This window comes from Megalobrama amblycephala, linkage group LG21 (assembly GCF_018812025.1).
Source record: "Megalobrama amblycephala isolate DHTTF-2021 linkage group LG21, ASM1881202v1, whole genome shotgun sequence".
NCBI classification, from domain to species: Eukaryota; Metazoa; Chordata; class Actinopteri; order Cypriniformes; family Xenocyprididae; genus Megalobrama; species Megalobrama amblycephala.
This window is the reverse complement of record NC_063064.1, coordinates 14,539,512-14,566,479: the sequence shown is the minus strand read 5'-3', so window position 1 is coordinate 14,566,479 and position 26,968 is coordinate 14,539,512. Positions and strand designations below refer to the sequence as shown.

Below are 26,968 nucleotides of genomic sequence, written 5' to 3'. Positions count from 1 at the left end.
GATATTTTTGTTTAAATTTTACTTAAATTTGACTCGTTTTAAATGGAATTAAGTTGATTAATTCTAACTCGATTCTATTTGTTGACTTTAATTAATATTGCTTGTAATCTGTTGCCAAAAGTTTATGGAGTAGATATAGCATAAAGCACTTTAGGGTCAAATATAAAGAATTACATTTATAGAAATCAAAAACCTGAGTAACACTGGTGAATAACTTACAAAAACAAGACCAGATACAGAACATACAATCTTTCACTTTTATTTTTAACCTAAAATCTTTATGCTGAAAAAAGTTCATGTACATTTTCATTCATCTACTCTTACCCTCTTTAGTTGTTGAGTACTTATAATAAACTTATAATATGTTAAAGATATGTACTGAATAAGAAGACAACAGGAGATGCGTTGTATTAAATTGCTCTACGCACTAACTGATCTGTTTACCCCAATTGATGTAGACAGATTAAATCCACATAACCTGATCACACCATGAGCGTAAGTGAGTGTCAGTGCAGGCAGAGATTAGCATAAGCGTTGTCTAAACCATATTCTGCTGAGCAGTCAAATATGCTAATCTATAATCTGTCCTATAAATGCACTTAAACGGAGTGTGCTCAATTTCCTAGACCAAACAAACCAACTGCGAGAAACAAACCAGCGATCATGAACGGCACTGAGGGACCGGACTTTTACGTTCCCATGTCCAATGCGACTGGCATGGTGCGCAGCCCTTACGAGTACCCACAGTTCTACCTGGCATCGCGAGGGGCGTATTACTGTGTCGCCGCATACATGTTCTTCCTCATCGTTACCTGCACCCCCATCAATGGCCTCACACTGTATGTGACCATTGAAAACACAAAGCTGCGGACACCGCTGAACTACATCCTTCTGAACTTAGCTGTGGCCGATCTCTTTATGGTGTTTGGTGGATTCACAACGACCTTCTACACCTCCTTACATGGATATTTTGTCCTAGGACGTGCTGGTTGCAACATGGAGGGCCTCTTCGCTACGCTCGGCGGTGAGATTGCGCTCTGGTCTCTGGTTGTCTTGGCTGTTGAGAGATGGGTGGTCGTCTGCAAGCCCTTCACCAAATTTCGCTTCAGGCAACTCCACGCCACCATCGGTGTTGCCTTCTCTTGGACAATGGCCTGTTCGTGTGCCGTACCGCCTCTAATCGGATGGTCCCGCTACATTCCTGAGGGCTTGCAGTGTTCGTGTGGAGTGGATTATTACACGTTGAATCCTGAGACTGAAAATGAGTCTTTTGTTATCTACATGTTCCTTGTGCATTTCACAATCCCTCTGACCATCATTTCTTTCTGCTACGGCCGTCTGCTCTGCGCTGTCAAGGTAGCAGCCGCCCAGCAGCAAGAATCTGAAACTACTCAGAGGGCCGAGCGAGAAGTTACCAGAATGGTAATCCTCATGGTCATCGCTTTCCTAATATGTTGGGTCCCCTACGCTAGCGTCGCCTGGTATATCTTCACCCACCAGGGGAGTCAGTTCAGCCCCATTTTCATGACCATCCCGGCATTCTTTGCCAAGAGCTCGGCGCTCTACAACCCGCTCATTTACGTCATGATGAATAAGCAGTTCCGTCACTCCATGATGTTAATAGTCTGTTCAGGAAAGGATCCTTTCCAGGATGAGGAGGAAGTAAGTTCCACCTCAAAGTCCAAGACAGAGACCTCATCCGTCTCCTCCGGCTCTGAATCTTCTGCCTGAGGGTCATGCTCAAGGCTATTTGTGGAATATACAATTCAACTACCTGCAACCTGTAACAGCTTCCCTGTAAGGACATATGGAACATTCTGAAACGGCAGACTAATATCTCAGCATACAGGCGTTTCAATACAGCTCAGACTGTGAATGGGATAAAATGATTTTAAATATATATATATATATACATAAAGAAATATAACACGTGCAATTATTATTATTATAGCATGACAAGAACAGCACTTTATATATTTATATGTGAATTCAGGGGTGTCACACAACTCTTAATGTGCAAGAGGACCTGGGTTCAAATCTTGATGTTATAGATTATATTCATAATTGGGATTTGATATATATTTGAGGTCAGTGAGAATAGCAAGGATGCATTAGATTGATCAAAAGTGACAGTAAAGACTTCTACATTGTTACAAAATATTTCTTAAAAAAATATGTATCAAAATTTCTACAAAAATAATTTAGCAGCACAACTGTTGACATTGTTAATAATTAAGAAATGTTTCTTGTGCAGCAAATTAGCATATTAGAATGATTTCTGAAGGATCATGCGTCACTGAAGATGAGTAATGATGCTGAAAAATCAGTTTTGCATCACAGGAATAAATTACATTTTAAAATATATTCAAATAGAAAGCAAATTTAAATCAAATTAATATTTTAATAATATTTCGCTATCTATCCATCTATATATATACATATATAGATATAGATGTATAGATACAGTGTATATATAAAAAAGGTTTTCAGAGAATTAATCAAAGAATGACTTTTTATTAAATGTAAATGGCAATGAAGGTTTTATACTTAATGTTAAACAATGTCATTTATTGTACTGAAATCTAGACTACAATATCGAACAGTTGATGGCAAAGCTTCAAAATGTCTTTCCTTACAATGATCAAGGCGCCATTGACACAATGACATTGACTGCCAAAGTCGACTATAAACAATTGCATTTTCTGTCATGTATGTGAGCATGGAAAAATAAATATTTTAAAATCCAATCAATGTTTCCATGATAATTATTTTTATTGGCGTTTTATGGTTTTTGAGCCATGCTCTCTGGAAACAAACGCCTATGAAACTCTGTAAAAATGACCTTGAGGTAACTATAGCAACCCAGAAACCTCCTACCCTTCCCCTGATGTACAACAGAATACAAATTGAAACCTGCATAAACAGAAGAGAAGGGCACAAACGCTAGCCTAGATAGATAGATAGATAGATAGATAGATAGATAGATAGATAGATAGATAGATATGCTTGGATCTAGATGTTGGGAAGTCAGCATACTTTGCACAGCTGGAAAGCAGCAGTAGTTTACGTCACTCCAATTCTTTTTTTTTTTTTTTTTTATTCTCCAAAATGTAGGCCTTCTATTCTTGGATGCAGCAGTGGGACTAAAATGAGGTCAAAATAACAACCATTCACACCAGGACACACCAACTAACACTATGTCATTCCAGGAATGAATCAACCGCTTTTGTCTCGTGCCAGATATCAGAGGACTCTCAACATTGTTCTTCTGCCCAGTCATCTTTTCATGTGTTAAAATCATGATTTCTACCTTTTAAATATTTAGCTATAGACCAAACTGTGTCAGCTTTAACTAAATAGTTTTAAGGCATAGATTTTGTTGGGCATACCTAAATTAACTGAAAGTTTCGAGATATTTTCAAAGCACTTTTCTGGGTCTGTAATGTTTATTATCACTCTGTAAAGTTGTGTCGTTGAAGTGAGGACGTACTAATTCCCTCTGATCCCTATCCACCCTATCCTATCCCTACCAGGGCTGTAGTAGAGAACAAAGTACACCTGATGCGCTTCTCTTTTTATGCATTCACATCATTCTCTTTAAGCCAGAGAGGAAGGCTCAGACTCTTATTCATCTGATAACCCGAGAGGAGTCGTTCTCACTGGATTTTTTAAAAAGCTGTCGACTCCGTGGGTAGTGTATTGAATCTCTTTTCCTTCACCTTTTGAACTGACAAGAAGATAAAGAAGTCTTTGTTCTCTCCTTCTCTTTATTTTCCAGACATGTTGGCAAAGTGTTAAAGAACCCAATGCAGTTAAACACCATCTCTACCTCCCACACGCATCCATCTTGAATATATTTCACAGTCCAAGTTATCCTCCACTCGACCGGCTGCTAACTAGCCTATTTTCTCTTCGCGAGCTTGAGAATTATAAGAAAGACCATGGAAATGTGTATATATACTGTTTTTATTTTTTGAACATTATCATCATAGTTTTTATTTCATTATCCCTTCATTCTTTTAAAATGATCACCTCTGAATGTACACATACTGCAAACTGTCAAAAATATACAAACGAATGCAGGCTTGTGCTATACTCTGGTCAAATGTCTAAAAAACAGTGGCACTGGGGAAGAGAAAGAAAATAAAAGAGAGAAAAGACATTGAAAGTGTAAAGACATGCACAGTATATGTCTGAGCACCACAATGACTGAGCTGCTCGGTGCATGAGAGGGCTCTCTGTAACAGAAGGTTTCATAATCCAAAAGGCTGTCCTTTGTAAAACAAAACAAAAGAAAACACCAAGAATGGTACTGTTAGGCACATAATCGTTTTCTTTATACATAGTTGTCAAACTCTGTAGAACTGCTAGCAGATTTATAAAAAAGGGTCATAAAAGAAACCAAAATGACACTTCGATGGAAAGAAAAGAAATCATTCTTCTGCTGTTGAGAGTTGTAAAGATGTTCAACCATGAGAAAACACCAGTTTTCAAATCAATAATTTAGTATCCAGGGTCTGCGCAGTCCTTGGATGAAGGCTCGTGTGGACAGTGGGCTCTGGGTGTGGTGTCCTTCCTAGTCGACCCATCAGATGCTGAGGTCTTTGGAGCTCTCTTTGTAGGCCTTCCTCCTCGGCTCAGGTACGTTGTTGTTAGCTCTACCGTGATTGGATCTGAGCGTGCTATAATACCCACTCAGCTGGGATCCGACCTCCTCTTCCTCCTCATCGCGGTACCCTCTGATGGGAGACAAGTCTCGACTTAGACTCCTCGTCCGGTACGAGTATGAAACCGGAGACTCGTCTCTACGGTATCCGTCCTGTCTGCCCCCAGTTCTCACAGGGGAGCGGCCCCTCAATAAAGAGTTGTAGTTCCGGAAAGCCGAATCCGAGTCGGGCGTTCGAACGCGGGGAAAGGTGCCGTCACGAGAAGCCCCGCGGAGAAGGCTCGAATCGCGATAGGCTTCAAGGTAGCTGGGTGGCTCTCTCTGTAGGGTGTTATCCAGACTGAGCTGGTCCAGGGATGCCGCCAAAAGTGGAATGCTCTCGGAGCGGGATGGAGGCTTCGGAGGAGGAGGTTCCTTTAAGGTCACATCCACCACCCCGTCGAACTCGTCGTTGTAGGGTTTATCTGAAGAAGCCATAGGACGTCTCGAGGGAGATTGGTATCTGGAGCGTTGAGGGGAGCGGTAGGGAGATCTACGGCGGTAAGGAGAACTGTGGCGATAACCAGATCGGTGCGGCGAACGCTGAGGTGAACTGTGTCTGCGAGGGGAAGAGTGGCGATGATGCCGTCTATCCGGTGAGCGGCCTTGTCTCTGGTTGTGTCGACTGTCCAAGGTGTTCTCGGCGCTCCGAGATCTGCGCTTGTCCGGGGAGCGGTGCTTCCGGTGGTGATGGTGGTGGTTGTGGCTGTGGTGGTGATGATGCTGTGAGTCATCCGTGCTGGACCTCTTCTTGTCGCCCTTCCTCTTGTGAGGCTTTGAAGTTCCGCTGTCCTTTCCGTGACCCTTGCTCCTGCTTTTCTTTTCAGGGGAGCGGTATCTGTGGTTGTTGTGACGGTGGTTTGACCGGTGGCCGTGCTCCCGTTGGCCCGGCTCCCGCCCCCTCCTGTCGTCATTTCGTGATGATTTGTGAAGATCTGGTGGATAGCTGGACTCCGATGGTGGGTGGGGCCGACTTTCGGGAGGAGCTGCGTTCACTTCCGAAACAGTTTGTGCACCGGCGCCGAGGCCGTTGCCGTCGTTGATGCCGTCTGTAAGATATGAGTAATTATGGGTGAACTCAGTTATCATTTACTGCCTGAACAAGTATCATGTTATGTGATGGATGGTGAATGTGTCTTTATCCTTATTATATTTCCATGAAAAGCTGATATTGTTTGGCTGTTACCATGACTAGTCAACAGTGCCCCCATTAAAGGGTTAGTTCACCCAAACATGAAAATTCAGTCATTAATTACTCACCCTCATGTCGTTCCACACATGTAAAACTGTCATTCATCTTTGGAACACAAATTAAGATATTTTTGATGAAATCTCTGACTTCTCAATAGACAGCAATTTAACCACCACTTTCAAGGTCCAGAAAAGTACTAAAGACATTGTTAAAACAGTCAACGTGACTACAGTGGTTTAAACTTAATTTTATGAAGCGACGAGAATACTTTTGTGCACAAAAACAAAACAAAAATAACAACTTTATTCAACAATGTCTTTCTCGTATGCTTTTTATGTTCAGCACTTCCAGGTTCTACGTCAGAATGCCGGCTCCATATTGGCCGATGCTGTTCACGTGACCGATGCTTGTGATGCTGACGCAGGAGCTGTGCCCGGTTGCATAAAGCACCTTAAGTTTTTCCCTTAAGTATGACACTTAAGGCGTGATTTCCCCTTAACTAAGGGAATGACTTAAGGGTGTTGCATATAATATCTTAAACTGTTCACTTAGGTAAGGGAAACCGTTAAGTGTTTCACGACAGCAACCCAGGTTTTGCCGTTATAAAGTTCTACTGTTGCCATGGACACGTTATTTGTTAATACATATCGTGGTAAGTTTTCACAGAAAACAACATAAGATGGATAAGGAAAACAAAAAAGAAAACCAAATATGAAAGAGAACGACCAGACGAGAAACTCAAATTGATAGTTTACTCAAAATTGAGATTTCTGCCGTCATTCACTCACCCTCATGTCGTTCCAAACCCATAAGACTTTCATTCATCTTTGGATAACAAATAAAGATATTTTTAATATTCTCTCATCATTTATGTCCATTTATTGAAAAACTTCCATATGATTACGGCTGTGTCGGAAGCTCAAACGTGTGCGCAAGAACCAATGAGGTTTGTTTTTGCGTGTGATGTACGCACGTTTGCGCTTCCGTTGTCCATATATGATATGTGCTACATATGTGATCTCATCAATGTTTATGTGAATAAACGGCTAAAGTACAATTTGTTTATCATATAAAGCGATCGATCGTGTCTCGTTAGAAGACTTGGATTGAACCTGCTCACTCCGTGTAACACAAGGTGAAGTTTTCCTAACCTTATGTTATACTTAGGGAAATGACGGTTAAGGGGCTTTAGGCAACACTTACGGTTTTTTAAGGGATTACTTAAGTGAAAAATACATACTTAAGGGAAATTCTTAGGGTTTATGACGTTTCACCTAAAGAAACCCTTAAGTAATACTTAACGGTTATTTTCTGCAACACCCTTAAGTTTAAGGGAAACATAAGGGCGATCTTAAGGGAAAATTACACTTAAGGTGCTTTATGCAACCGGGCACTGGCCAATAATGACTCTTAGAACCTGGAAGCGCTGGGCATAAACATAGTAAACGAAGATATTGTTGAATAAAGTCATTATTTTTGTTTTGTTTTTGCGCACAAAAAGTATTCTCGTCACTTCATAAAATTAAGCAGTCATTTCGACTATTTCAACAATGTCTTTAGTACCTTTCTGGGCCTTGAAAGTGGTGGTTAAATTGCTGTCTTTTGAGGAGTCAGAGAGCTCTCGGATTTCATCAAAAAATATCTTAATTTGTGTTCCAAAGATGAACGAAGGTCTTACATGTGTGGAATGACATGAGGGTGAGTAATTAATGACGGAATTTTAATTTTTGGGTGAACTAAAACTTCAAGTACGTTTACATGCACTTTTTTATAAGTTTGAACTAAAACAATAATCAAGGCTGGAATACACTACATGATTTTCGCCCTGATTGGAGGCAATGTTTGTCACCACAAGTCAGAGCCAGTCTGCATATTTCCGTCAGTCAGACTTCACAGATTCTACAGAAAATCACGTAGTGTATGAGGGGCACAGAGTCCTGAATGACTGTACAAAAACCTGTTGTAACTGTGCATGTTTACGTACTTGGTGATTCTGTTTCTACTCTGAATGTGTTCAAGCAACAATTCATTTTAGTGTTGATGCAGAGGATGATGATACTCATCTGACACAAACTCATGCATTTGATGCTTTTAAATGCCGCTCAAATTGATTTCTAATTATTTAACTCCAAACATAATGGACTGGTTGATGATTGGACAGGTACATGATTAGAAAAATGGATGTAACCAAACCTGAGGCAAAACTTGCAGGCAAACATTTTTGTTCCCACGACTCTTTTCTGAAGCAGTTCAAAACTAAGATTCTACAGGTAGAAGCACTTTCGAGCTACATATTTTCTACATGACTAAGATAGACAAGGATCCAAAGAGTCAAAGAAAATTTACCTGTACCGGGTAATGGCTTTGGTGGGTGGCAAACGTCGACAAAAAAAAAAAGAAACGCATGACAAAAAAAAAACAAAAACAAAACACCCACTAATAAAAAAAAAAAAAAAAAATTGCATTCATTGATGAGGTTTTCATTTTGTCTGTGGGGATGTCGGCAAACTTTAAATGCAAGAATGAACCCACTCATTCAGGTCACAATGTCAGGAATGGCCACAGCACTGGCAATGCATTCTTGTGTAAATGAACTTGCAAGGGACAGTACAGTTGAGAGGAAGCCACAGCACAGAAAACTGCCAGAGATGTGATGAGACGGAACACGGGATCTACAAACCGTGGTCTGATTTTGGTAGAAAGCAGGCTCTGCTGTCTTTTCAGATCTCATACAAGCAGCGACTTGGGGAGCAACCATCGCTATGGGTGGAAGGAAGAGCCCAGAACAACAAAAAAAGAGTAGATAAAAAAAGAAGAGAGAGAAGCATTTAGATCCCTGAAACAACAGTCGTGAGAGAGTTATGCTCTTTTGCAATGGAAACAGTGTTTATTTTATCAATTAGTCAAAGATAGAGATTGTCCATAAAACGCCCCCACCCTTGAGTGAAAAATCAACAGCAACAGAGAGAGCCGGAACCAAACTCGCACACGTATACCCCACACACACACACACACACACACACACACGCACGCACACACTCGCCCAGCAGTAAATCAACCCAAAGACAGTGAGATGTGGATGCCATAACAAGCTTATGTGCACAAACACACACACCATATGAAGCAGTTTACATTGCAAACAGAAAGAAAACAAAAGTGGTGAGACATGGAAGAGAAAAAATGAGAAAAACAAGTACAAAATGGTATAAAAATATACAACCTCACAGAGATATCATGTTGGTGCGGGAAAGGACACATTATATCACATTCTGAACTCGACAAAATACATGAATGAGCATCTTTAAATGGTCAAGAACGAAAACAAAAGCATAAAAAATAACTGTGGCAAATTAGTACATGAATTTTCCATAAATATTATGGAAATTGACAAGAAAAAAAAAACACATTTAGATATTCACTGACATCATGCGGCACTGACATTATGCTCAATAAGTGAGTTGCTTTCTGTCTGTAAATGAAAGAATGTAACGTCTGATAACAATTTGTTAGATAAAAAAAAAAGAAACGATAATGGAATGTGGAGTTTAAGAACCATCTGTAAAGTTTGCAATGAAGCAGTTGACATGTACAACGTGCAAAAAGATCTGTGAATATGTGGAAATACAGTATTGTGAGTTTTCACCGAAACGGCTAATGATACCAGAATGCGTTTGTAGTCATGGAGTCTCTTTAAAGACCCTTCTCAGTAGCTTACATTCACCTTCAATAAATATCATAAATATGTTACAACTCACTGACATGGTCGTGCCACCTCAATGGAGGGCATGACAGAGTTTATCATATTTTTTTTTCTCTGAAAAACAATAAACGTATATCCAGTTTTAGAAACGTTAATATTTCTGCCTCCTCGCTTTGTGGTTTTTATTTTATTATTCTTGTGAAGTATTACGAAAAGCATGTGCCACAACCACCACCCAAAAGCCACATATCCCATAGTCCCCTAGGCTAGCCCAGTGCACCGAGGCAAGGGGGGGCAACAGCAGCAAGAGGAAGGCCCATCACCCGGGAGGAGGTCAGAGGAGAGGACCAGTGCGCAGAAAAGAAGAGGTGGTGGTGTTGTCGACCCCCGTGGGGGAAACTCCTCAAGGTGTGAAGACAGGGGAGAAGGGGATGTTCTCGTAGATTGACCCACCATATTCTGGCACCGAGCCGTCCCCCCTCCTTAGGACCAGGTGGACTTTTCGGCCACCGTTTTTGATCAGTTCAATGGCACGGGCGTGCTTCATGCCCTTGGTGCTCTCCCCATTGATCTCCAGGATCTCATCTCCAACCTAGAGCGATACAGAGCGGGAGAGAGGATGCAGAGAGAATAAAAATAAGGCAATGGTACCTATATTTAGCCGTGACAACCAGTAAACATCGTCATGCATAGAGAAATCTAAAGATGAAGAAGAAGGTAGAATTTCCTTTGTTCTATTTTCCCTCTCTGCCTCTGGTTATCTGTCAGCGCTTACCATCAAGGGAATACCAGTTTCCACATAAACGGGTCTTCGGCTGACAACTCGCTGTGCTTCACAGAGTCGCTATGCTTTGCTATCCTCTCATCTAACTTGCAGAGTTTAGTACAGACTGATGCTAATGGACTGTTAATCACTCTATTTATCATTTACTTTAAAAAAATCCACATTTTAACATCCCTTCTAAGATGACTATGGGCATAGAAATGAAATGTGCTAATGAAATGAAATGTCCTGAGACGGACAATGTATTATACAGATGCTAATGGCATTTGTTGTTGTGGGGGGTTCTAACTGCGTTAACAATAGTACATGAAATAAAATGCGACTAACTGTATAATCATGTATAGTTAGGACAGCAAAATAAATGATCGAATTTTAGAAAGCAGAAAGAAAAAAATAAGAAGAAGAAAATGCTTGATATATCTTTTGTTGTAGACATCAAAGGCACTGTCCAATCATACTTCGGCAGCAAATACATCCATCACTTAAAAAGGTTAATAATAAATATAATATAATATAAAAAAAATGAAATAAAGAAAGAAGGAAGTGCTTATACATTAAATAATATAATATAATATAATATAATATAATATAATATAATATAATATAATATAATATAATATAATATAATATAATACAATTTTAAAAGGAAAGGGGAAAATTCTTGATATATCCTTTGTTGTTGACAAGGCATTGTGTGCAATCAACCTTAAGTAGCAAATTCATCTATCACTTTCAAAAATATATAATTAATATAATGTAATGTAATAATCATCGAAATAATAGCAGTTAAGTACCACTCATATAAATAATGGCTATCTATCATAACTAATCCTGGGGCATCTTTTTAGGTGATTTAATGAATATAAGTTCAGATTACTCATATTCAGATGCTGATTCAAGTATGATTAAATTCTAATATGCGCATCCTGATTCATGTTCAGGGTTAGCTGCACTTACCCTCATCTTTCCGTTTCGCACGGCTGCTCCGTCCTCTGCTAGTCTCAGCACATACAGGTCCATGTTGTACTCTCGACCCCCTCGAAGGCTGAAACCAAAGCCTTTATTGTCCCTCTCCAGATCAACGGAGTAGAATTCAGCATCCTAAAACACAAACACGCCAAGGTCAGTGATGAATCTATAATTGTGCATTTTTTTCATCAAGGTTCCCATTGCAGCAAAGGTAACAAAAGACACCAGCAGAAAACTAATATGTATTTGATAGTAGCAACATCAGAGGAATAGCTTAAATAATTTATCTGGCTCTGATGGTTTTGGGTAAGCGGGAACAGGGCCATCATGGGGCACCAACGAACACATTCAAAGTCCAAAATACCACCATACAGTCATAGAATAAGGGAAACTCTAGTGTAAAATGAGTCATAAGAAAGGCTTGAGTTGACATTAACACCCACCAACCCACCAAATGCAGGTGGATTTCAGCAGTGGCGTGTAATGCAGTCACTCCTACTAGCCACTTTGGTGGGTCGAATCGTACAGTGCCCTCCACAAATATTGGCACCCTTAGTAAATATGAGCAAAGGCAGGCTGTGAAAAAAAAATCTGCATTGTTTATCTTTTTGATCTTTCATTCAAAAAATTCACAAAATTCTAACCTTTCATTGAAGGAAAAGAATTGAAAATGGGGGAAAAAGCTCATTATGAAATAAATGTTATTCTCCAATACATGTTGTCCACAATTATTGGCACCCCTAGAAATTCTTCTGAGTAAAATATCTCTGAAGTATATTCCCATTCACATTTACATTTGTTTAGCACACCAGGGTGACTAGGAGCATGAAATTGTGCAGCCATGACTTCCTGTTCCACAGGAGTACAAATATGTGTAAAAACAAAGGCCAAATCCCCTTAATCATTCATCACAATGAGAAAAAACAAAGTATATAGTTCTGATGTGCAGCAAAAGATTGTTGAGCTTCACAAAATAGAAAATGGGTATAAGAAAAAAGTTAACGCATTGAAAATCCCCATTTCCACCATCAGGGAAATAATTAAGAAGTTTCAATCAACTAAAGATGTTACAAATGTGCCTGGAAGAGGACGTGTGTCTAAATCGTCCTAAGGCGCGGTGAGGAGGAAAGTTTGAGTGGCCAAAGACTCTTCAAGCATCACAGCTGGAGAATTGCAGAAATTAGTTGAGTCTTGAGTCTCAGAAAGCCTAAAAAAAATTACCAAACAGCACCTACATCCCCACAAGTTGTTCGGGAGGGTTTCAAGAAAAATCCTTCTTTGCTCATCCAAAAACAAACTCCAGCATATTCAGTTATCAGACAAGACTGGAACTTCAAATGGGACCGGCTTCTGTGGTAAGATGAAACTAAAAAAAATAGCTTTTTGGCAGCAAACCCACCAGATGGGTTTGGTGCACGCATGGATAAAAAGTGCCCCATGCCCACGGTTAAATATGCTGCTGGATCTTTAATGCTGCGAGCCTATTTTTCTGCTGGAGGTCCTGGACATCTTGTTCAGATACATGGCATCATGGATTCTATCAAATACTAACAGATAAAAAAAATCAAAACCTGACCACTTCTGCTACAAATCCAATAATGGGCAGTGGTTGGATCGTCCATCAGGACAATGATCTAAAACAAACATCAAAACCAACACAAAAATGTGTCACTGAGCACAAAATGAAGCTTCTGCCATGGCCGTCCCAGTTCCCTGACCTGAACCCTAAAGAAAATGAGTGGAGTGAACTGAAGAGAAGAAGCACCAACATGGAGCTGGGAATCTGAAAGGATCTGGAGAGATTCTGTATGGAGGAATGGTCTCTGATCTCTTGTCAGGTGTTCTCCAAACTCATCAGGCATTATAGAAGAAGACTCAGAGCTGTTATCTTGGGAAAAGGACATTGCAATAATTGGGTGCCAATAATTGTGGCCAACATGAACTAGAGAAAAACATTTATTTCATAATGAGCTTTTCCACCCATTTTCAATTCTTTTCCTTCAATGAAAGGTTAGAATTTTGTGAATTTTTTGAATGAAAGATCAAAAAGATAAACAATGCAGATTTTTTTTCACAGCCGCCTTTGCTCATATTTACTAAGGGTGGCAATATTTGTGGAGGGCACTGTATATATAATATATACATTTTTCAATTGTAGTCATTTAAAAAAGGTATCTGAAATAATAAACTAAGTGCAATGTAGTGTTGTCAAAAATATAGATTTTCCGATACATATAGACACTGAAATATCTGAAACGCTTCCAATACTCATTTTCCGCAGAAGAGACACATAATACCAGCTGACACAAACCCGCCTTCCCTCACTCACTGGTTTCGTTTGCTCCGGATCAATATTGTTGGTGTTACAGGGCTTGAATTTCGGCATGGGACTGCGCATATTGCGCATAATTTTACTCATTCTTAAAGTGTGCACACAAAAAGCCGCCTCTCAGTACTAAATTGAGTTATTTTTCACTGTTTATTGCTAACAGTCAACATCTGTGTGGCTAGTAACTTGAAAACCACTAGTCACAGTGGCTGGTGAGCAAAAAAGTTAATGTCAAGCCCTGTTCATAAGGTATGTTTCACAAATTCACTTTAGTAGTTCAAAGATTTTGCTGTCTTTTGTTTTTGACAGTTCATCAAACTACTGGCATGCCCTCTCTCAGAGGACAAAACATCTGAAGGAGATGGCAGTGTAGGGAATGGAGTGAGCGATGTACCTGATTTGAAGGTTGTGTCGGAGCTGGAGGAGGTGGAGCTTGTGGGGCTTTGAACTCAAAAGACTCCTGTTTTGGTTTGGTGTTGTTTCTGGGGGAAAAAGACAAACACAACTTTTGTAAAATTGTGAACACTGATACATCGCAGCCCCAAAAAGCATTTGGACACTTAAAGGGATAGTTCACCCAAAAATGAAAATTCTGTCATCGTTTACTCCACCTCAGGTTGTTCCAAAGCTGTATGAATTTCTTTGTTCCGCTGAACACAAAGGAAGATATTTGGAAGAATGTTTGTAACCGAAGCAGATCTCACCCCCCATTGACTACCGTAGTAGGAAATAAAAATACTATGGCAGTCAATGGGGGGTGAGATCTTACATTCTTCCAAACATCTTGACCACAAACTATCAAAAAACAATCTTGGAACCAGTAAAAATGGCTCAGAAAAGTTAGCTTTCAGAAAAGCACTGATACCAACTGGTTTGATTTATTGTTATCCAAAGCAAAGAAGTTCATTAATTTTTAAATGTAACTTAAGTGTCCAAATACATTTTGGAGTCATATTACATTTTTTAATGGAGTAGCCTGATGTGATTTTCTTTCATAAATAAATAATGAGCAACCATCAAAAATATTCCAACTCGAAATGGCTGTATGATATGGGTGTTTTTAAGTTCAGGTGTACCTTGGCTCAGGTGCAGTTTGCTGTTGAGGTGTGTGTGTGGTAGTTATGGTTGCAATCTTCTCAGCGTTGGTCAGCAGTGATGCATTGGAGGACTCTGCGGGAGGAACATCAAAAATGTTAAGGAAGATAGAGAAGCCTCCACATCATTACCCATAATGCATGTGCAGTGTGTAAGTGTACCCTGTGGACCAAGTATCAGAGGCCCATTTTCCATACAACAAAACATAAGCACTAGTGCACTGTGCAAGCGCACTCCAGCTGGGCAGCAGGAACACTGGCACATTTATCATTCTGGCTATAGCTTTCATCTCACAGATTACATTACAGCCTAATGACCGAATACCATGCAAAGCCGAAACACCCAGTTTCCCTCTTTTGTCTGTAATCTCACATCCAATCTAACCTGACATTAACAATTACAACAGCGTGTGTTGAAGGGATAATTCACCCAGGAATGAATATTCTGTAGCATTTATTTACTCTCATGCAGTTCCAAACCTGTATGAGTTTATTCTTTCAATGGAACATGAATTAAGAGATCCTGAATAGGGTTCATGCTGTGGTTAGAGTTCGCAAGTTTGAATTAAATTTGAAACTTAATGAAGAAGATCAGATTTATAATGAATAATGACTCAATTTTCAGTCTTGGAAAATATTGTACAAGTCATATTTTGTACACTACCAGTTAAAAGCTTGGAATAATTATGATTTTCAAATGTTTATTGAAATGAAATGATGTTCAAATGCTTGCTCACCAAGGCTGTATTTATTTTATCTGAAATGCAATAAAATCAGTAATATTGTTATTATTATATATATATTATTACAATTCAAAATAACTATTTTAAAGGTCCCGTTTTTCGTGGTTTTTTGAAGCATTGATTGTGTTTATTGTGTGCAATATAACATGTTCATGTTTCGCGTGTAAAAAAACACAGTATTTTTCACATAATTTACTTATCTGTATACCGCTGTTTCCACTGTCATAAAAACGGGCTGATGACTTCCTTGTTCTATGAAGTCCCTCCTTCAGAAATACGTAACGAGTTCTGATTGTGCCAGCGGTTCCTGCGTTGTGATTCGACAGCAGCTTAGCGCACCTTGCCCGGAAAGGTCACGCCTCTTACCATAACGTGGAGATGCACGCGCTCCGTGTTATTGTAAACATGTCTTTAATTTTACCATATCAATTTGAGCCGGAATCAGACCCGGTGATTGGACTGCGGGATGAAAATAACAGCGTTTTGACGACATGGCGACAAACACACTCTACAAACGCAACTCTTGTGTATTCCTGTGGGCGGAGGTTAGTCAAAAAACTGTTTTAGTGACGTCATTAAAGAAGGAAGTAGAGGGATGTAGTCCAAACTGGCCGTTCGATGTAGGCGACTTCTGTTAAATAAAATATCTCGCTTGGCATTGAACTTTGAGCTTTAAAACTTTACAGATTTTATTTATACTCTAACAACAATATTACACACTAACTAAAGTTTGAAACATGGGATCACGAAGAACGGGACCTTTAAAATGTAATTTTTTCCTGTGATGGCAAAGCTGAATTTTCAGCAGCCATTTCTCCAGTCTTTAGTGTCACATGATCATTCTAATATGCTGATTTGGTGCTCGATTATCATCAATTATTGTTGGTCCTCACTTACTAATAATGGCTCTTATTATTATCAATGTTGATAATAATAAGAATGTTAAAGGCTCCGGTATACTTCAAACAAACTTCTTTTTCGTTCTTCGTTTAGGGGTAAAACGAAGTTTGAAATGTGTGACCAGCGATATACTGTAAACGAACATCTGACCCCGCCCACACCTCTGAGAACGACGGTTATATGAATATGTAAATATGTGCCGTGCACTTTCTTCTCAGTAACAAAATAAACACAACAAAAATGAAAAAACAGTAAGCATTTATTATAGAAAGCACAAGAAACGCGTCTGATCATAACAACATGGGAATGTTAGCACTAGCTCTGCAAAGTAGCACTCCAGTCACGTCACGTCTTCATATACTAGCACTTTATTCAATGGATTGCTTAAAATCAAACAGCTTTACAGTATCAAACATGAAAAACAGTGTTAGTGCCTCATTTGTTTACAAGCACAACTTCATTTTGTACTATAAAGCAGCTATCTGGTCTGTTCATGTTTTCACCCACGGAGATCTTACCTCAACAAACTCAACAGATCAAATGAGTTAAAGACGCGTCGACACGAGTGAAGGCGGAGCCTCAGCGCACACCTCCTGTTACGTTATCGTCACTGACCAATGGTAGTACAAGGGTGTTTTGGTGCTGGAACGAACTTTTCCTGAAAGTTCGCTTTGGCAAGCCGTTTCGAACTTCCAAAAAGAACACAAAACGATTTGGTTCGAAATGACGTCACATCAGTTCTTTCTTCGATTTCGTTTGAAGTATACCAGGGCCTTAAAAATGTTATGGTGCCTCTTGGACTTTTTAGAGCTTGACAGACTGTAGTCTTTGTATGCTTTTGTCAAAAGGAAAAAAACGCAGCTTAAACATTCTTCAAAACATCTCCTCTGATCCATTTTGGGGTGAACCACTGTACTAGTTTAATTGATCTTGGATCATTTGCTTTGACTGCATCGGCCTAACTCTTAAATCAGCTGTCACCAATGAAATGCGGGCCGCTGTTGCTTGCGCTCAAAGCTGCTTTAATTCCGCCCCACTGGGCAGTCACTGTGGGGGAGAGAGGGGACTTTGATGAGTGCACAGCCCGTGAATCCCACCGTCTTAAAATAGCCTTTCCCCATCACTCTGCTGGGAACAGACTTGGCGTTCTCTCTCTTTCCTCATCTCATGGTTTTATCTTGTTTTTTTCCCCCCTCTTTTCTCCACTCAGAAAGCACAAGAAATGCATAAATTATAAATTATGCATAAATTATACACAGTAAGAAACCAAAAGAGTACAGTTTAGTAACTGCAGTCAAGTAACATTCAGTGAAGCAAAAAAGAAAAACTACCCACAACGAACAGTCTTCGCCCTCCTGTAAACACAACCAGTCGTACACACCCACATTCTGTCAATTTTGGAAATTCCCATAGTATGCCAGCGCTCTCCTCCTCTCTGATTAAAGAAAATGAAGAACTCAGACAGACCCCAGTGTATTTGGCATCACGTATTATAGTAGTGCCGAAACTTCACTGGAAACAGCTTTCTCATTATCGCATGCCGCCTTCCCTCTGAGGAAAATACTTAGTATAGAGAACCGACACACTGGCACATGCATGCACGCATATACCATGAGCTGTTATACCATTGGCCAACACTTACGTTTTTGAGGGGGAACCAGTGTCAGTTCTGGCTCACTTGGTGCCCTAGGTGAGATGAGACTTAATCAAAGAAAATAAAACACTTAGTACAACTAATTAGTATTTAGATACAGGTCAGAGGCAGTTTTTTTTGTTTACCATGAAAAGCGGGGGAGGGGATTCTATAAATAAATAAATAAATACATTTTATTTTCTGTGAGCATATATTTTTCTAGAAAATATGAAATATTTTTCTGACAAATAAAATATGATGCTAAAACAATCCTTACACTTCAGTTCTGTATAGAAGCTTGTTTCCGTACTGAATCAAAATATAAAACAGGGAAACTTTTTATCTCATTATTCTGACTTTTTTTCTCAGAATTTCATGATATTATAAACTTATTGGTTTCACAGACAGGGCTTAGGCTAAACCAGGATTAGGCTTTATTTCAAATAAGGGTATTTAAGTAGCTTTTATAAACATACCGTAGAAAAAAAAACATTATTGGTGTGCATCTTGAGACAAAACAATGGCAGTGACATATTCTAAGATATATCAGTGCAACTTACTTTCAGTTAAAACAGCTCAAACATGCATTTTAGTCTAGAACTAGCTTAAAGGTGGTAAAGAGGATGTTTTGTTTTATACATTTTTGCAATATTACTTGAAACTGTCTTTACTAAGTGATAAAAGACTATTTATTAGGTGCACTGAAAGGAATATTATTAATATACATCATCTGTGCACGAGGTAGGGCCTTAAAAACATCAGCCAATCGTTTATGCGATCATCGCGTAAACGATTGGCCCTCTGGCTTGTCAATCACTGCCATTGTGAGAGACGTGCGCGGATTGGCCCTCTGGCTTGTCAATCACTGCCATGACGTTCCTTGTGAGAGACGCGCGGATGCGCGCTCTAGTAAATTTCCACACTACATGCGCCGCATGCAATGTTTTTGTCAGGAGACAGGAGTAACAACTGCAGATTATGAGGTGAGTCCGACATAATGAATCCACTAAGTGTGTGCGCGGCTTAACGATTGTAAGGCCGATTATGAATGTAAATTGATACTTATGACTGATCGCGCTCAAACGCGTCCAGTCAGAGCCAGTTGCGTTCAGTCTACGATTACAGTCGGTGTTCAAATTCTATGTGAAAGTATATAAATCTGCTTCAGGAGCAGGAAACTATCGCTGTATGTTGAGCACAGTCAGAATGTTTTAGCTAACGTTAGTCGTAAAATGTGTATCATTTCAAACGCTCATTTCAAAAACTCAGTCGACGAAAACATCCTCTATACCACCTTTAAGCCTTGTCTGCGAAAAGTCAGAATTGCAAGATATAAACTTACAGTTGCGAGTTATAAAGTCAGAATTGCAAGATATATACTCACAATTGCGTGATATAAAGTCAGAAGATACAAGATACGAGATACAAACTTGCAATTCTGACTTTATAACACGCAATTGCTCAGGATTGGCCTTTATAACTCACAATTGCGAGTTTATATCTGACAATTCTGAGAAAAGATGTCAGAATTGCAATAAAAAAAAGTCTGAATTGCGAGATTTAAACTTAATTCTGAGAAAAAAAAGTCAGAATTGTGACTTTATATCACACAATCTCGCAATTTGTGAGTTTATAAAAGAGATGTAGGCCTACTGTGAGATGTAAACTCGCAATTGTGAGAAAAAAACGTCAGAATTGTGAGATAAAAAGTTGTAATTATCCTTTTTTTTATTATTATTTATTCCGTGGCGGAAACAAGCCTCCATAGTTCTGACTTAATATCCAAAAATGCAATTTTTCTTAAAACTACTCGTCATGTCTGGTCTTTGTTTTGCTTCAGTTTGTCTGAGTTAGTTTTGCACTATTCTCAGTTCAGTTTCCTGTGTTTTCCTTGTTCATGCTCTTCTGTTGCCATGGTTTTCGATTTGCCCTCATGCATCTCACCTGTGTCTTGTTAATTATCTCGTTTAGTGCCTGTTTGTTAGCCCTCATTTTCAGTTGTTCTCTGTCCGTTATCATCAATGTACACTGGTTGTTCAGTTCGAGTACTTGAGAAGATCTGAGTAATCTGAGTGTTTGGCTATTTTGATTTTTGTTATTTAATAAAGACTGCAGCACATAGATCCTGCTGCTTTTTTTCTTTCCACCAATGTTGACACTACTGAAATGTCTGGGGAAACATTAGAATGTGCATGACGCTTATGTACGGCTGTGTCTTTGTTCCCCGACCAACCTTGTTGGTGTGCCATCTGTCATTATTACAGCAGCACAATATGAAGGCGTTCTGCCTCTAAGGTTATAAGAGCGTGTTGCATATTCAGTGTGTTGATCCCCTCACAGGTTCCTGTTCATTATTCTTCTTCTAATATTGCTGAACGTACCGTCTACATTATTACTGTGAGGCTCGTGAGAGCAGTATGCTGAGAATCCGTGCTATTACACATATTGCAAACACCCACATTCCCAAAATGTTTTCATCTCAGCTATGCTGGTTGAGTGAAGGGAAAGAGAATAGGAGAGAAACTGACCGTCTCCTGGAATGATCCGCAGCGTCACCGTGTTTCCAGCCTCTTTGATCAGGTTGACGATATCTGAGTGGGACTTATTGGTGATGGAGCAGCCATTTACAGCCAGGATCCGGTCTCCAACTTTTAGTTTCCCGCAGCGGTCAGCTGGGCTTCCCTCGATGATGCGACCTATTTTATGAGGCATTGCCACACATGCATTTCCAGCTTTTGGCCAACAGTGATTGAGCATGTATGAGTTTTAATTAAGATGGTTATTTTTGTTTTATTTTTTTTTTTTTTGGTGGGGATGGAGAAAGAGAAACAGAAAGAGAGAAAAGGGAAAGAGAGAATGTGTAGGGGTTAATACACCAAGCCACCAAGCTAAAGTGCCAACATTTTCATAGAATGCCCACAGATTGTGCCCTGCAAGCAAAACACACCTCAAAAGTAACTTGTGACAGACAAAAGCATGTTACTGAATGGACAGCAAAGGTATGCAAAAACGGACATAGTGAATCTGCTGAATTTGGCGATATTAAAGACTTTTGGATGCATGCTAGATCACCTTGAGCATCATTTCTGTAGCGCTCTTCAGATCCTGTGAATAATCACTACTACTTTTGAATTATTCATTATGCAAAAAAAGGTGTAAACTCTTGAAATTCCCTCAGAGCACTGCATTGTGCTTTAACTCTTGCCTGTGTGATGAATAATGAAAAATGACTACATAATATTAGGATTATTCAAGTTTAGCCTTTAGCCGTTTTGCTAATTTCTGCCATTTTGCTGAATTCAACCACACGCCCTCCATTCAAGAACCTTTCTGATTGGCTCATTTTAAAACATTCCAGGATTTTTCTCCATATAGTGGACTTTAACAGGGTACAACGGGTTGAAGGTCCAAACTGCAGTTTCAATGCAGCTTCAAAGGGCTCTACATTATTCCCAGCCAAGGAATAAGGTCTAGCAAAACAATCGGTCATTTCACCCCCCCCCCAAAAAAAATAAATATATATATACTTTTTAACCACAAATGCTCATCTTGCTCTGCTCTGTGATGCACCACACATTACGTAATTAGGTTGGAAAGGTCATTCATGATGAAGGCGGAAGTACCGCGGTAGAGCGAAAATCTCCATCTATTTTTCTCCTCCAACTTTAAAATCATCTGAAAATCTCCATCTATTTTTCTCCTCCAACTTTAAAATCATCTGACATCGTTGTTTTACCTTTTTTTGTAAAGGGCGTTTGACTTAATCTTTGCTTGTTCGCTTTGTAGACACTGGATCAGGTACTTCTGCCTACATCACATGTGACCTTTCCAATTTGATTACGTAATACGTGGTGCATTGCAGAGCATTTGTGGTTAAAAAGTATATCTTTTTTTTTTTTTTTTTCACTATATGGAGAAAAATCCTGGAATGTTTTCCTCAAAAACCTTAATTTCTTTTCGACTGAAGAAAGAAAGACATAAACATCTTGGATGACATGGGGGTGAGTAAATCATCAGGAAATTTTAATTCTGAAGTGAACTAATCCTTTAAGGAGCCGTTCACACAGAATGCGTTTTTGTGCTTAAAAATGATAGAAGCTGGCCAGTGGAATTAATAAAAAATGTGATTTTAAAAGTTGATCTTTTAACTTGAACACTGCGTTTTTAGAATGGTGTGTCATGCACGAGATGCAGTAAAAGACTTAAGACGTGAGTGCAACGGTCAAACACGTTAATCTAGCACATATTTACATAGAAAACCAAACAGGAAAAGCAATGCAAGGGAATGCAAAAACGTGTTCTGTGTGAACAGGCCCCTGGAAACTTTTAGGGCTAGATATACTGAACGAGGCAAATTAGTGTGAGAGTGCAATTCCACGAATGCGCCGATGGGAGTGGCAAGTTTTGCGCGTGATCTACTGCTGACACGCAAATTAAAGAACACATGCTTTTTTGAGTGTTAAATAATGGCGCAAATACCAGTAAATTGACTAGCACAATCATTAGTAAATCGAGTTGCGTGATTTACTTAAATACTCTCCTCCCATAAATTTTGCATCTGCAAAGGGAAATTCCAACAAATGCATATGCAATAAGTTCAGCCGCAAAAACAACTCAGTCCACGCCTTTTCAGTGCTAACTTTGCACTGCGTGTCTTTAGTAAATCCCAACAGTAGTTTTTTAATGCCAAAAGAGGGTTTGCGCTGGCGCAAGCTGTTAGTAAATCTGGCCCTTAATGTGATAAATCGTTTTTAAAAGTTGTTTTTATATATTTTTTATATCAAACAATTTTTAGTGGTCTCATCTTGCGAAACATTCATGTTTGATTAATTTAAAAGCTGTGATGGCAACCTTGGGCAGGAATGTTAACACAACTATAAAATTCAACCAGCTTGTCACACTGCTATAAAGATTATTTGTTGTTTGATTGTAATATTGATGACTAAAACTCTGCTTACTCTGAGGTCCTCGTTCACAGTGACTCTGGCACAGGAACTCGTTTCATCAGTAGTAAGTAAAAGAGTGCCAAGCACTTGCTCCCTCTCTTTTATTCCCCTCAAACACGGATCTGTCATTCCTCTCTTCCATCATAACACTCTGAACAAAACTCCCACGTGGTGTAATCACTGAGCGTCCTGGATCCAGTGTACACTTATTCGAAGGCTGCCAACGGCACTATTGTGAGTTTAAAGAGTGGGAGCGTTCTGATGAACATGACGAAGAAGGATCTGTGTCTTTAAACATGGGATGTCATACTTGATTTGTCTTTTTACTAACTTGATCTCTCTATCAATTGCAATTGTTAAAAAATAATGATGGCAAGTGCTGCTGGCAACTGCTGAGATTACATGGTGAGATTTGGACAACCTAAATGCTGTTTCACTAACTTGACAGCCAACTTGTGTAATGGAGACTTGTCTGGCTTTGGGAAGTACAGCGGAAATACAGGCCCACGAAGAGAGGGTGAATATCGAATCAACCCCTACTTCAGGCAGACATTGCGAACACACTGCCTCTCGAAATAAGAAAATCACAGGACATGCAGATTGGCGTAAGGAGAATACGAAGAACCCACACCCACCAAAAAGTGAAAACCACAACCAAACCACCAATTCAGAGGTAAAAAGCTCCCAGAAGAATGTGAATCTCTTAGTCCTTTCCTCTTTTTATAATATAAAAGAAGTGAATATGCAAATATGTGATTGCTCCCATTTATGCATTTGGCAGACAATTTTATCTCAAGTGATGTACAGTGCATTCAAGCTATACATTTTAAGTCCTTTCTGGGAATCAAACTCAAAACACTGGCATCGCTAGTGCCATGTCCCACCAGCTGAGCTACATAAACACTTGTTATTTTACTAAAATCATAGGCAGATCCAGACAAAAATAAATAAATAAACCTGCAAAATTGTTAATTTAATATAAATATATATTTAAAAAATTAAATAAAATTAATTTGTAACAATAAATGTGTTTTGTCTGGATATTTAATAAAAAAATACATTGAATTAATTGTTTTATTATTAAATAATTCATGAAATCGCAACACTTACCGAAAGTGGTTCCCGCTTCAGGCCTCGACACTGACGACACAATAACAAATCCGAAGCCTTCGTTCTCTCCACGTTGGATCTCCACATCGTAGGGTTGGATGGCATTGGGGACCACCGTGTTGTTGCTGCCGCCTCCGCCTCCGCTGCCGATGCCGCTAGTGGAGCCCGACCCGGAGCTGACCGTGTTAAGGGAGTTCTGGCTGCCCTGTGGCGTGCGCTTCTCCTCGGTTAGAGACGGGGCCTGTGTGCTGCTGTGGTGAGAGGAGGCTGGAGAAGGAGGCATCTCACCATCCACCTTTGCCACTGAGGAGGAAGATGGTTGGGGGAGGGTTAGGAAGGTCACTCTGAGAGATTTATGTTCTGCAAGTCAAGGAGAAACCAATTCAGGAGCTCCTCGTCAACAAGCTCAACAGATAAAGGTTTAATGATCTATGCACCAAACACGCTTCTGCACTGCATAAGATGGTTAGGTATGGAAATTTGTTTTTGCTACATAATTAAATAATTCAAAAGGTAATTGCGACTTTTTATCTCGCAATTCTGACTTTTTTTTTTAATTGCGTAATTAAAAAATTGCGCAATTGCGTGTATACAGTCTGAATTGAGAGAATAATTTTTCTCAGAAATGCGAATTTATATCTTGCAATTCTGACTTTTTTCCTCAAAACTGTGAGTTAATATTTGGTGACTGATTTTCAAAATAAAATTACAGAGGAGCAGTAATTTATCAATTTGCAACAAGCATATTTTCATACTCATAAGGCATGTTCAGACCTTTATTTTGAAATAGCGATGAACATGAAAAATCATTAAAGATTGGTTGAAACATGTTTGTTTTCATGCCAAGAGTTCAAAAGATAACATCCATTCAATTTTTTGAGAAAAAAAGGTCTGAAAATGTTTTTAATAGAAAAAGAAATATACATTTATGATTGTGGCGGTGATCTATAACCCACAAACATGTTATTTTTATGTTTATTAGAGGCTGAATTCATATCAAATTCTGCCAAACTTCCCATACTACTTCTATATAGGATGTCTACTTCATAAATTGTATGAAAATAATGGAAATATATGGTTCAGATCACTCAAACCATATATGGAAATGGAGGCGCCTTTATATGGTCAGTAACAGAGCTTGGTTGTCATCTAGTGAAAAAGTGTGGTACTGCGCCCAGACAAAATCTTACTGAAAGCTCATTTTTTGAGATATCAACCTGAAATTTGGAACACAACTTGTTCAGATTTTTGGCTTTGATTTCCTTGCAGTTTTAGAGTAAAACTATTATATTTTTACATTTTACATTTTATAAACTTAAACTTCTATAACTTTTTTTCTGTTTCACTTACATAAGTTATTAGTTTGGATAGTGCATTTTCTTGTCTAAAAAAAAAGTGGGGGTGACAGTTAACAGGTTAAATGTGTATAACTCGCAATCACGAGTTTATATCTCAGAATTCTGACTTTATTTCTCACAATTGTGCCTTTTTTCTTAGAATCGTGAGATATACAGTCCTAATTGTGAATTATAAAGTCTGAATTGCAAGATATAAAATTGCAATTCCAAGGAAAAAAAGTCTGAATTTTGAGATACAAACTCGCAATTGCGAGAAAAAAAGGCAGAACTGTGAGCTAAAAAGTTGCAATTATCTTATTTTATATTCCGTAGCAGAAACGAGCTTCTATAGTTAGGACATGTAATTACATAAAAGCAAAATTTCCCTGGATGTTTAAAATATCTTGCCCTGCTCTTGTATTCAGGTAGGTGATCCTAGATGAGTAAAAAAGGTTAACTTATACTCTGAAACCTGACATATGGGACTCAGAGCCCTGCATAGATTAATTAGCCAGAGTCAGCAGGCGTACCCTCATTATCATGTGCCATGAACTCTCATTTAAATAAAGTCTATCTGATTGGAATGGATAATCAGGCAACCTTATGCAAAATCCTGCATAATTCACAGTTCCACTAGTCATGCTGGTCATTACGTAAGGGATGTAGAGTGCAACATGTAAGCTGCAATTAACACTTACTTCTGGAAATGACACCACATACTGATATAAATGACATATGATACTGACAGAAAAGCTTCAAAGACATGCTGGAATTTGCTATACTTCAGGTACAGATTATCTTTTCTGGTCATGAAATACTTCATAGCAAATCCAGGATACAAAATTAACACTGGAAAAAAAAAACGTTTTTATTCGGTGCAGAGCTGGTGTTTCTTTTCTGTTTTTTGTTTTGTTTTTGACTCTGATTTATTAATACATTAAAAAAAAAATGTACAATGTTATTGAAAGGTTTGGGGTCAGTAAGGAGTTTTTTTTTTTTCTAAAAAAGAAACAAATACTGTTATTCAGCAAAGAATGGTACAAAGGATTTCTATTTCGGCTGTGATATTAATAAAAATGTTTCAGCAAATTAGCATATTAGAATGATTTTTGAAGGATCATGTAGAAAAGTTATTTTTACATTGTAAAAATATTTCACAATACTACCGTTTTATTGCAACCTTCATGAGCAGAAGCGACTTCTTTCAAAAACATTAAAAAAAAATCTTACAGACCCCAAACTTTTGAACGGAAGTGTAAAAAACTAAAATAAATAAATGAATAAATAGTTAGTCAATCAGTCAGTAACTTTATAAGGAATGCATGGTTATATTAAATGCAAGAATGATAGTTTGAACTTCAAATGCATGATCCAAATCAATCCAAAGTTTACTTTTTCTCCATGCTCAACACACATGTTGTAAATTTCCTGCATTAAGCCATCAAAATGGAAATATAAGCAACAAAATATCTGTGGTTTAACGTTTTTGTGACAGTGTCTGACACTGTCTTATCTCATCATCATCA

General features: G+C 38.8%; 2 protein-coding genes across 2 annotated transcripts in view; one reads left to right on the top strand and one right to left on the bottom strand.

Annotated features, from left to right (window-relative positions):
* The first annotated feature begins 307 nt into the window (after window positions 1–307).
* rhol (rhodopsin, like) lies at window positions 308–1,731 on the top strand. The gene has a single exon (XM_048172288.1). It carries the CDS (start codon window positions 664–666, stop codon window positions 1,729–1,731), a length of 1,068 nt encoding a protein of 355 aa, XP_048028245.1. The 5' UTR covers window positions 308–663.
* A 2,217-nt stretch (window positions 1,732–3,948) lies between these two features.
* Window positions 3,949–26,968, bottom strand: part of magi1b (membrane associated guanylate kinase, WW and PDZ domain containing 1b) — a 1,153,738-nt gene continuing 1,130,718 nt past the window's right edge. Inside the window, 7 exon segments of the mRNA XM_048172252.1 lie at window positions 3,949–5,754; window positions 10,051–10,189; window positions 11,339–11,482; window positions 14,074–14,161; window positions 14,756–14,849; window positions 20,578–20,781; window positions 24,106–24,408. Coding sequence (XP_048028209.1) covers window positions 4,589–5,754; window positions 10,051–10,189; window positions 11,339–11,482; window positions 14,074–14,161; window positions 14,756–14,849; window positions 20,578–20,781; window positions 24,106–24,408 — 2,138 coding nt within the window. The 3' untranslated portion in view covers window positions 3,949–4,588.